The 12,319-nt window shown below is 36.3% G+C and overlaps 1 protein-coding gene across 1 annotated transcript; it reads right to left on the bottom strand.

The window, feature by feature from the left end:
- Positions 1–143: 143 nt before the first annotated feature.
- On the bottom strand, positions 144–12,106 carry LOC134837513 (uncharacterized). Its single transcript, XM_063852895.1, has 11 exons — positions 11,302–12,106; positions 9,699–9,851; positions 9,100–9,571; positions 8,829–8,996; positions 8,368–8,560; positions 6,062–8,009; positions 3,743–3,940; positions 3,501–3,680; positions 2,879–3,354; positions 979–2,350; positions 144–745 (listed from the first exon to the last, which is right to left on the bottom strand). The coding sequence occupies exons 1-11, from the start codon at positions 12,104–12,106 to the stop codon at positions 657–659; spliced, it is 6,054 nt and encodes a 2,017-aa protein (XP_063708965.1). The 3' UTR covers positions 144–656.
- Positions 12,107–12,319: the final 213 nt, after the last annotated feature.

The raw sequence follows: 12,319 nt of genomic DNA on the forward strand, positions 1-12,319 counted from the left end.
AAACATTTTTTTTTAAATATAAAAACATTAACAAAAGATTAGAAAGCCAAATTAATAAACGTGCGTCAACGTTCACATTTTTTGTTTTTTTTTTTAAATTTATGTACAAAAGTTTTTAATTTTATTCGCTTTAAAAAGTTTGTTAGTAGTAATCGTAAGACCTGAAGAGAAATTGCTCGTAATTTTCTTTGTTGACAGTTATTTAAAGATAAAACTGCGAAAAGAAAAACGATGCAAAATTTAGAGTCAGTCACAATTCCATTTTTCCATTCATCAGATCTCATTCTCATGTCGAACATTATATTTTATGATATTTTTTAACTAGTTTTCCCTTAAAATGTGTTTTTTGAGAACTATTGATATATTTTCTGTGTAAGGAGGTTACTGGTTGATTTTCTTTGCTTTCATTTGATAATAAATGATCGAAAAAACAACAATATAATACATTTACAATATTTATATATATATACTATACATATAAAATAATACCTGGGCGAACTTTTGTGAATTGTCAGGAATTTTTTATTATTTCTATTACACTTTTTCTTTTTTTTATCGTTATTTATACGGTTATTCTCTGTTGTGTGATTTGAATTTTAAACAATTTATGTTACGTATTTATAAAAAAAAATGTTGGAAAACGATTTTCTTTAACCTTATACGGAAATCTCATAATTTACATCGTAAATGCTTGTTCGGTCTGGCGTTGTAGTAGCATTTTGTCGATTGCTACTGTTTTGTGGACCTTTTTCGTTATTTTTTTTATTTGTGTGTGTTTGTTGTTGTAGTCGTTGTAGTTGTTGTTGTTGTAAATAAATAATGTTTGTATCAAAAGAAGAAACATAAAAAAAGAGAAAAAAAGAAATTAATTTAATTATACTTGTCATGCACGCAAATGATATCAAAATGAGGTGTAAAATGTTCAAAATGACGAAATGAAAGAACGAAAAATAATAAAAATTTAAATGAAAGTATTACCCCCTTGTGTGTTCTGTGACGACGATCCTTGTCCATTGTTGGCGGCATTGTTCTGCTGGACCATTTCGATGGAGTCGCTCATTTCGAGGGCACGCACAAAGGACATTGGCCGGATGTTCTGCGGTTTTCGCTTAATTTGCGGCGATCCCGCAGCAATGGCTGGCGGAAAAACTTGCACGCCACCTCGCAATGCGGGATGATAGGAGCCCGCCGCTGCCCCCGTTCCGTTATTGGCACCGCCACCGATCGAGGAAATTTGTTGCTGCTGTTGCTGTGATGATCCGTTGTCGCTGTCTATCGACGATTGATGACTGGCTGCTTGTGTCATAAAGCGCTGTAACACTGGTGGTATCGAATTATTACTAGTTACTGTCATATTTCTAAGTTGTTGTTGCGGATTCTGTTGCGATTGCTGCTGCTGCTGTTGCTGCATTTGTGATGCTATCTGAGGATAATCGTTCGCGTTGTAATTGGGTGATGTATTTTTCCACACATAGACGCCCTTTTGCGGACTGCCAGCGAGTTCGCGGATGTTGTCGGACGTGTTGTTCGTACGTGCGTACGAAAGTTCGTTATTTTGTCGCAGCAGCTCGCCTTCGGACAGATATCGACGCGAATCGACACCCGCTTGGTGATACATCATGCCATTCGAGTCGTAAGGCTGCTGCTGTTGTTGTTGTTGCTGCTGCTGCTGCAATTGATGATGGTACATTTGCTGGGCTTGCGACGTCGTTGGCATGTACGAGACGCCGGGATTGCCGTCGCTGACTTGATGGATGTTGTAATACGTGTTGCCGGGCTGCTGTTGATTCATCATTTGCACTTGAATGAAGTCGGGTCGACGTGGTTGCGTCGGCGTACCGGGATTCGAGCGTCTTATCGGACTAGAAATGGCAATTGGAGTGGCGATGCCGAGCGCTTTGATGCGCTGCTGCATCGTTGGCGTCGCATTCGAGAGAACGGTTCGCGTTCCCTGCGAATTGGATGTCGTGCTAATCATTGGCAGCTGTTCGGGAGACAACGTGTCTGGCGTATACGTGCGTCCAGAGCCGTCCATTTGACGATGTTTGGGATATGGGCTGTGGCGCGGATACATTTTCATTTGGAATTGCTGTTGTTGCTGTTGCTGCTGGGTGCGCGGCGAATCTTCTCCATTGTTGGCATCCATGGAGGGAAGATAAAAGTTACTTTTGGAACCGTGACGTTGCAGGGGAGGTGTTGGTTCGCAATCCTGACTCTGACTTGCCTGCAATTCCATGTCGTTATCGGAGTACTCGCGACCAGGTGATAACTTGCTGTAATGTGTTAGGCCAGCCTGACGAATGCCATTACCCTGATCTGTGTAAGTCTTTACCGACGAATTTGGTTGCATCTAAAATTTAAAAAAAAAAATAAATTAATTTTGAGTTGGTTTTAAAAATAAAAAAAACGAGTGGGACTGAAAAAGTTTTTAGAAAAATGCCAAAAAGTGTTTTTTTTTTGTTTTTTCTTAGCGATTTTTGCTAAATTTTTTAAATCCTACATTCAAATTAAATAATTTTTTACCGTTCATTTATATTTTTACTACAAATCACTTATATTTTGTTTTGTTATTTTAATTTTTAAAAATTAATAAATTTGTAAAAAATTAGTTTTGGAGAAAATTAATTTAAAAAAAATTGATTGAAATATAATTTTTTTAAAAACTTTAAATTTTTAAAAGTTTCAGAAAGCTCAACAAACTTTGAATATTTTTTTAAAAAAAGTCAAAACAATAATTTTTTGTCCCATTTGATTTTTTTTGGAGACTTAAAAAAGAAAAAATAATAGGAGAAGCAAAAATTTAAAAAAATGAAAACTTAATTATAAAAAATTTTTAAACCTTATTTTCGAAATTCAAAAAATTTAAAAAAAAACTTACCTGATTCTGCATCATTCCAACCACATGCCGATTATTCATGTCTTGCTGCGGCGGCAATATCGTACTAATTGGCGGATCGCCGCTACCCCGTGACGTCTGTTTCACCACATACTTTTGCGGCTTCATTAAGCTCGGATATTGCGGCCCGCACTGGGCATAGCAACAATTGTTCCAGCAACCCCGCGAAAAGGGATTGTAGCCTCCTTTGAATTTACCCGTGACTTGCTCGTTCGTCGTACGTCCTCGTGACACGAGCACCATATGGAATCCCGTTAGGCCAAATATGGGAATCGCCAGCAGAATGACAATCGCCATCAGGAGCATGGCGACGATGCAATCAACTTGTGCCAACTTGGTCTTGTTCTTGAGCACAAAGATGAGGGAAAGGGTGAAGATGCTCAGCATATGAATCGACAATGACATCAAAAAGAAGAAAAAGAAACGGTAATTTCGACGTCCGATACAATTGTTGACCCCTGTTTTGTTTTTTTTTTATAGAATTCGTGGAAAAATAAAAATAAAGGAAATAGATAAAGTTTTATTCCGATTATGAATAATTGATGGAATTGGTAGAAAGGTTACAAGTAGAGAGGATTAATATTTGATTCAAGGTCACACTTACACGGACAGTGATGGTCAAAGGTATCGATGCAGTGATTACACACGGAACAGTGCGAACAGCGAGGCGGCCGATAAAATTTGCATGTGATACACCACTTCATTCGCACCGTAATTCCATTAATTTCCGCATTCTTGTACAACGGAGCACGAAACTCATCCTCCTTATCTTCATCCGGCGGCGCTGCGATAATAATTTTATTAATGTCATTACGGCGTAACGATATGAGCAACGGATAGCCTTACCTTTCGGAATGACACCGGGATCCATGAAAGTGGCGAGTGTAAAGTTCGCAATGACGAAAAATGTGATGAGACCCTGGAGGGCCGGAACCCACTTGTGATGATTCATGTAATAGTGACACGGATAGTAGAAAAAGGCGAAAGTCGTGCCGAGTAGCAGCAACCAGGCAAATGTCGCTGGTATCACTCTTGTCTTCATGTCTATTTATATTTTTATTGTTTATTTGTGACTTTTTTTTTCTCTTCTGTAAATTCGAACAAAGGAAACTTTTTATCACTTTTCTCACTTTTTCCCCGTTCGCGCGCGGCCTTTAACGAAACAAGTGTGCAAAAACAACAAAAAACTACTCTTCAATTCGTTCTACAAAGTATTTCACTTTGCATATATTTTGTGTCACAACATACTTCTTCAATGCCCATAATTATGCGAGTGATACGATACTAACATGCCAGCACAGACACTTTCATCTTTTCCGTGGTGTATGGCGTTTGCATATAACACACAGACACCTTTACGAAAATTTTTTCGTGAAAAAAGGTATTCTTATCGTTCCTGCAACGAAAAGCGAAAAAAATAGATTAAAATCGTGCAAATTGCAAGTTTGAGCACGCATCCGGTGCTTGTGCGAGTTGCAGCAAGACTTTGCATGATAAAAACTCACTTTTATCGCGAGACACCAGACCGATGAAATATTTTTTTTCCTCCTTACTTAATGTTGCAGCTTTTGTGGATTGCTGCAATTTCTGGACACGTTCGCCACTTGTATCTTCCGTAAGGTTGTCACTTTGTCAGTATGAGCTAGATTAAAACTACTTATTTACAGCAAACACTCTGTTTTTTCGTGATAAATTAAATTTAAGTCCAAATGTTTTCTTGTCAAATGTTTACGAATTTAATTGCCATTCTGCCAATTCGGATTTATCACTTTCATTCGACTCATGGGTACTGTGATCCGGCGAACAACAAACTCGGAATCGTTGGAACACAGTACTTGCGAGACGAATGAAAGTGATAATATGACCCAGGCGACAATTAAAATATATAAGGTTGTGCATCGGGTCTGTTTACCGTTATTTCCATTGGCGGACACGGAGAGGGGCTAAAATTTTCCGTAATTTGAAAAATTTCTTTATTTCAGGCTAAATTTAGAGAAAAAAAAATATTGAATTCACTAATATGTGTTTATAATGAAGAACCTTGAGGCCTTACGAAAATTAGAAAGGAAGTTGAAAATCAAATTTTTAATAAAAAATAAATAAAATAAAAAATTTAATGATTTCCCAAATTTGGATTTATCATATTTTCATATCTCATATTTTTCTCATGATTTCAAAAAAATTGTTAGAGTTTTACGGGATTTTAAATCCTAAGATATCGGAAATTTTTTCTTAATATTTTGCATACTCTTGAACATAATCATTAAAATAAAATTAAGAGGAATGAATATTTTTCTTTACAAAATTGATGAATTTTCACAAAAAAAAAAAAAAAAAATGACTTTTGAAAAAAAAAAATTCAATCAAAATTTGAATTACCATCAAAATCCAGAGATTCAAAAAAAAAATTTTTTAATAAAATATTTTGATTATTATACTAAATTTTATACCTTGACAAAAATTTCAAAAATAAGACTATTTTTCAAAAAAAAAAAATGTTTTTAGATTTGTTTCAATTTTTTAAACATTCTAACGATATCTTCCTTATTATTTATATTTAAAAAAACACTTCAAATATTTTTGTTTTGACAAAAGTTAAAATATACCGAAAACTTAAGTTTTTAGTAGAAATTCCATAGGAAATTTAGATGACTTACATGAGAATAAATGGTCATGTGCAAAGACAATGAAAAATGTGTAAATACCCGCAATAATAGTAATTTTAAGTTTTGTTTTTCTTTAATAGGATTCTATTTTTCAAAAAACAAAGGAAATAAATTTTGAGAGATCCAAATAAAATAATAGAATAAGGATAATTCCAAAAAACATACGGATTTTATTTGCATTTCTAATACAAAAAGAAAATAATAATAAAAATTTTACACTCTGTGTTTATTTTTTTCTACCTTTCATACATAATAATGATACTAGGTACATACTAACAATTAAATTACATCAAGTCTTATCTTGCTTTTAGTTTTCATGTTTAAAGTAAATATGTAATATATGGTTAAGTACTCTGGATTAACTCTTTAAATCTCTTTTAATTCTAATTCAGTTGAAAATATGAAAAAGTCTCTACGTAAATATAAATATTATTTTTTTGTTTTTCAATCTTTCTCTCTTACTTTATTTTCTTTATTGTTCCTGTGCTGGAAGACGTGCCTGTTGACGAATCCGAATTGCTGGAATTTTGCCTTGTTAGACCATTCACCTTTTCCTGTTGCACTACCGGGGCGATTTCTTGGTCTGGCACTTCTTTATTTTCGCACTCGTCAAAATTCAATCGAGTTTTTTGATTCTCCTGAATGGAATTCATTCGTCGCATGGACATGTAAATGGCTTCTGGTTTGCTGTGTTTCGGCACGAGCGGCCCCACATTTATCGTATTCACTTGCGTCGGTGGCTCCGTGAAAACTGGAGGCTCGTCCGCAAATTTAATGGGTGACGTCATGAATGTGCTTGTTCTGTTGTTGTGCTTCGATGGTCGTCGGCCCAGCGTGGATGAGATACGAGGAGGTGGAGCGGGCGGTATCTTGTTGAAATCCTTGTTGACGGGAGACTGCGGCATCAAGAAATACTGTGGCGGTAGCGAGAGACGTTTATAGGATTTGTCGGGATTTTCGTCGTAGGAATCAATGGTGTCGACGTCTGGCAGATAATCCGGTAATACTTTGGGGAAATTACGTCGCTGGATGCCAAGCAACGCTTCTTCGGGTGTGAGGGGTGTTCGTGGCGCGGTATCGTCGTCGCGTGACGTGACATTGATGTCGTTAATGAAACTTGTTACGGTTTCGTTGTCGTCCGATGGCGGAGTTTCGAAACGTAAGGGAGCTGCTTCTAATTGAGTTGGATCTACTTCAGCTTCTTGACAAATTATGACGTCCTTGGCAAAACCATAATCGCTGTTCCGCGATTTAATTAGCTCAATTGGCTCTTGTCGCAAGACACTTCCGCCACGACCAGCTGGTGTTGCATCAACGGACACACTCACTTTTTCCGGCTTCAAATGGTGCTCTTCTTGCGTTTGATTGCTGTTTTTCGATCCGATTGAACTGCACGTCGTCATGTCCTGCGATATCCAGTCCGTTACTTTCGTATGGGCATCCACTGTGCTCGAGCTCAATTGACGACTGAGGATAAATCCCTTGCCATTTGATAAGCGATTAGCTTTTATCGCCTCATATGTGTTACTCTCATTACGACGAATTATATCCATAATGTAGCTATCATCCGTTTCATTATACTTTGACCTTTTTTCGTCCGTCATTGCGTCAAACATGTTCTGGCTGTATTTACGATTCAGATTCCGCTTAGTGATTTGACGTCGCACAAAAAAGCCGATTATAACGAAAATATTAAATACGAGAAATAGCAAAACGATGCCAATTAACATCGTCAATGTTGATTCCGACTTTAATATGTCATGCGTTTCAATGATTTCCTCTTTGCCGCCAATGAATTCGCCTCTCGGATGGTGGGAATCGATGCCAGATGGCGAATTCATAATAACGGGTTCATCCACAGGCGCATCCACATTATTCAATTTCTCATGTAACGCACGAAAGGGATCGTCGTGCTTCAAGGGTCTTCGTGTCTTCGGCGCAAAATAGTTCATTTGACCTTCATTTATGTTGCCGCTACCACCTACAGTAGGTCTCCGCACCACCACCGGCGGATATTTCGTCGTAAAGTCAATAAATGGAGGCGGAAGTACCTTTGGATGCACTAATGGCGGCGATGGCGGTGGTGCTAATTGCAACTGCTTATTATACTCGATCGGCAATTCGTGATTCCAAAAGCGCATATATTTGTAACGGTAACGATGACTTACGATTGGCGTTATGCCCAAATGCAGATAACTTTGATTAATTGGATTAAATTCGGGCCAATCGACATCGTAGTGCCGCCAATCTTGCGGTTCCATATTTAAAAAGTTGTCGCGCCACGGTGCCTTTGGATTGCCCGTTTTCGCGAAATTTGTCCAGTATTTCATGATTGCCTCGGAGTACAAGCGTTCTTGCGAATTAAAGTACGGCTGGAAGGTGCTCATGAACCCCAAGGGGGCTCCAAATACGTACGGTAACTCTTCCCCTGCGATACTTTGTGATATCTAAAAATAGAAAATTTAAAAGATTTATTGAAAGAAGTATCATTTGTTTATATATTTTTCAATTTTTGACGAATTTTCCGACAAATCTTAACGTTCTAACAACTATTTTCATGATATTCCAGGAAAATTTTAAAGTTTTCAAAAATCTTAAAATTTTTCGATGACTTTCCGGGTTTTTACAAAATTTTAGACAATTTTTTATGAGATTTCATTGAGGAAAACTAATCGACAGACAAAATCACCAGTACATACCCGCATTTTTTACAAAATAAAAATTGAAACGCGTTAAAAAAAGAGGATTTTGTTTCGAAAAAATGCAGAGCATGGAAAAAATATTTAGAGGATTATAAATACTTACACGTGCATATTCGCCACCTTCCGTGTTGTGAGAAAAAACATACATATAGCATCTCGGATTTACCTTTGACAAATACAAGCCTGTTTGAACTAATGGCGCTGTTACTCGTGCATCAGATAATATTTCAAGCAAAGTATCACGATGCTCTTCCGCAATGGCTTTCGTTGGATCATCCGAGTAAATATCGTTATATCTTCAAGAAAAAAAAAAAAGAAAATTGAAAAAAAAAGTTCAGAAACTGCATAACACTAACAAGAAGACATTTTTGCTCGAGAAACAGACAGACAGACCACACTAAGCAAGATTTTCTGTGAAATCTGCACGAAATTAATGACATTCTCTTTATGTCAAGAGAGAAGAAAAAAAAATCGAGGACATCTGTTTCAATGTAAAATGCAGGAAAAAGTGCATCAAACACGTTTTTTCGTCATAAAAATCTGCATTTTTAGTGCGATACTCACTCCTTTAAGGTTGCCGCTAACGCTAAATCGCGTCCCATCCCGAAGCGATCTTGCATGTACAACTTGAGCGTATAGTCACGCTCATTCGCTAATATGCCATATGTTAGCGAAACTGCATTCAGCGAATGGTAAGATTCTAATTCCGTCATTCCGTACAACAAATCATATCTGAAAAAAGCAGAGCAAAAAGGAAAAAATTACATTTCCATATTTTAATTAAACACACATGTCATGTATTTATTTTATGATTATTATTATTTTTGCTCGTTACCTGCTGAACACATCGGGATTTTGCGCCATTATGGTGTGTGCCGCACTGGGAATCACGAGTCCATCGATGATTGGGCCGAAGGTCGTACTGAAATTCGTTGTAGAAACATTCACGCGCATCAGCTCCTCGACAGGCGTCTGTCGAAGGCATCGCAGTAACAAGTCATCATCGAGTGGACAGTTCAGTTGTCGTGCTACTTGCTCTGTCGGCGACACCGGATTCGATGTGAGAGCCCAGTCCGACAATGCTGAGCCCGACATGAGAATTGCGCGATGAAATAATCCCTTGGCCACGGGAGAAATCATCAAAAAATTGATGCAAGCGGCACCTTGACTGTGACCCATCAACGTCACAGCTTTATTATCGCCGCCAAATGCCTCGATGTTGTCCTTAATCCATTGCAGGGCCGCAATTTGATCGAGCAAACCAAAATTACTCACAGTATGGTCGCTAAAACCCGGCTTCAGAAATCCTAACAAGAGAGAGAAAATTTCATGTTCAACATTGTTCTTGCCGAATAAATGTTTGGAGAATCTTTCATCCGTGCATTTACATTCATTTTGCGTTGTTAATGGTTGTAAGCGCAACAGAACATTTACCTAAAATTCCGAGGCGATAATTAACTGTAACAACAATGACCTGTCCGTAGCTGGCCAGTATCGTGCCGTCGTACGCATTGCCGCTATTCCATTCATAAGACTCGCCGTGGATGTAAACGACGACAGGTAGCTTGGTGTGCGGCATGTGACCATCTAAGTACGGGGAATTTCATTAAAATTTTCGGTGGTGAGGAAAATTTATAAACAGTGGATGTTATGAAGTGCAAAAGATGAAAAGCGATTATTATTCATGTGTTTAGACGACTGTGTGTGCGTACGTAAATGTTTAGATTAGAATCAAACGTTTATTCCAAAAACACTGAATACAATGGGAATATGGATGAACAAGTCTATTTTGTTGTTTAATTGATGAAAATTTACACAAGCACATTGCATTGCAGTTTGCGGCTCATAATGAAGATAGCAAAATACTTTGGCAACAAGATTGTTGCCTCTCTCTCTATTTTGATTTCATTCAACATACGTAAATATTAATCAGGGACGGAAAAAATATGTATTGATACACGAAATATTTATTAAAATGTTTAACTAAATTTTTAAAATGAAAAAAAATTACAAATTTGTTAAAAAATATTTTGAGAAATTTAAAGATATTTGTTTTAAAAATAAAATTAAATCAAAAAAGCTCTTCTTTTTGAAAATAAAAATAATTAAAATTTTTTTTAAGTGTTTGGATGTTAAATGAATTTTTTTTCCATCAAAGTCATTTTATTTTATAATATTTTCAAGTTTAAACTGAAAATTTAGGAAAAAACGAAATTGAAAAAAATAATTTTGTGATCTAATTTTTTTTTCATTTAAATTTCAATAAAATTTATATATAAAATTTTTCTTTATTTAAATAAAATTAAAAAGGGATGTTTTTCTCTACATTTCTTGCTTTTTCTTATTTTTCAATTTATGATTTTAATGAAAATTATTAAATTTAAATAAATAAATATTCTGTTCTTTATGATTTTTTTATTCCAAAAATTTCTTTTAGATTTAAATAACACTGATTTACTCCTCAATTTTTTTCGACAAAATTCATGGTTTGACAAAAATTTTGATAAAAAAAAAACAAAAAAATTAAAAGATTAAAATTTGATAAGAATGATTTAGTTTTCTTTAAAATCTTATAAAGATATTTAATATTAAGTCAAATATTTCCCAAAATCTGGAATATGAACAATAAAACTAAGCTCGAAGAACTCCACATTTCATAAAACGAATTCTCTCGTAGTAAAATAAGATCAATTTAAATTCAACAAAAAAAAAAAAAAAATATGAAAATATTTTTCTTGTCCCTGGTAATAATAGACTGTTGGACTGATTTACCCAGAAGTAAACAAAATGAAATATTGTCTGTGATTCTGATTTGAAATACATTTAAATATGTAGCACAACAATTACATTGATGTATTCATTATTTTGAACAGAGATAGGACTTGATCTTAATGCCAAGGTATTCAATAAATCTTCTTTATGGTCTCGAGCTCTTTGCAACGAGCAACAAGAGATTGTTGAGGAACACAAAACAGAGTCAACACAAAATTAATCGCTTTTCAGACTGAATGACTGAAGAATGAATTTCCCCGCAGACTCGAGGACGATAATAAGAAAAACTCACCCCACGATGGCACATAGACATTCAAATAGAGACAATCCTCATTCTCGTTCTTCAAGTAAGTCAAGAGACGTTTTATCTGATCGTATCTCCCTTTGGACAACGTATTTGTCGGATCGTTAATGTTCGGCAAGTTTTGCGGGCAGACTGGTGCAAATTTCGTCGCTAATTTGACATTTTGCCACAGCGGAGGTGCTCCGGGTGGCATGAAGCGTCTGCTACCAACGGGCGCTTCGGCATACGGAATTCCGAGAAATTGATCGACATTCGATAATCCCGATTGTGGGTGCATCGCACGGACAAGTCCCTTGATTCGGCCTTGTTTGATGCGAATTTCGTGCGTTTCTTGTATCTTCGACGTGTAATGTGGCTTTGAAAATGTTTGATGGGGAATGTTTTGGTGGTAGTCTGAATTGTAGTCATCGTCATCATCGTCTGCGATGTCTTCATCTTCAATATCGACATATTCGTCGTCGATGTCGGCGTCGTCTTTATCGTCAACGGAAGGAAAAGGCACCGATTTACCTTTGAAACGTCTTACTTTACCGAAAATGTGATCGTGTTGCTCTTGTCGGTCGGATTTTGGAGCGGCATGCAACTCATTTTTGTAAATTGCCACACCGGGAATGCTGCTGTCTGCGTCTGTGTGTGGCGATGTCGTGGATTCTTGTTTAATCTTAATGACACTACTTCCTGCATCGACTCCAATACTTAAAATTAATATAAATAATGATGCTGCAACTGCTGCTTGTCTATTTATTAAATTGATTTGTGGTTTCATCGTTTCTTAATTGTTTTTTATTTCGTGTTAAAAGTCAACTTTTCTTCTTCTTTTCCATAAATATCGCGCTACGTTTACAATTACTATGACAACTATTGATATTCCTGCGTGAATCATTAAATCTCTGCATCATTTAAACATAATTCATAGCGACCGTGTCACAACACAACGTTAATATAATGCACATTTGTTGTTTAAAGGCATCAGAGCAGA

The sequence above is a fragment of the Culicoides brevitarsis genome, chromosome 1 (assembly GCF_036172545.1).
Source record: "Culicoides brevitarsis isolate CSIRO-B50_1 chromosome 1, AGI_CSIRO_Cbre_v1, whole genome shotgun sequence".
NCBI classification, from domain to species: domain Eukaryota; kingdom Metazoa; phylum Arthropoda; class Insecta; order Diptera; family Ceratopogonidae; genus Culicoides; species Culicoides brevitarsis.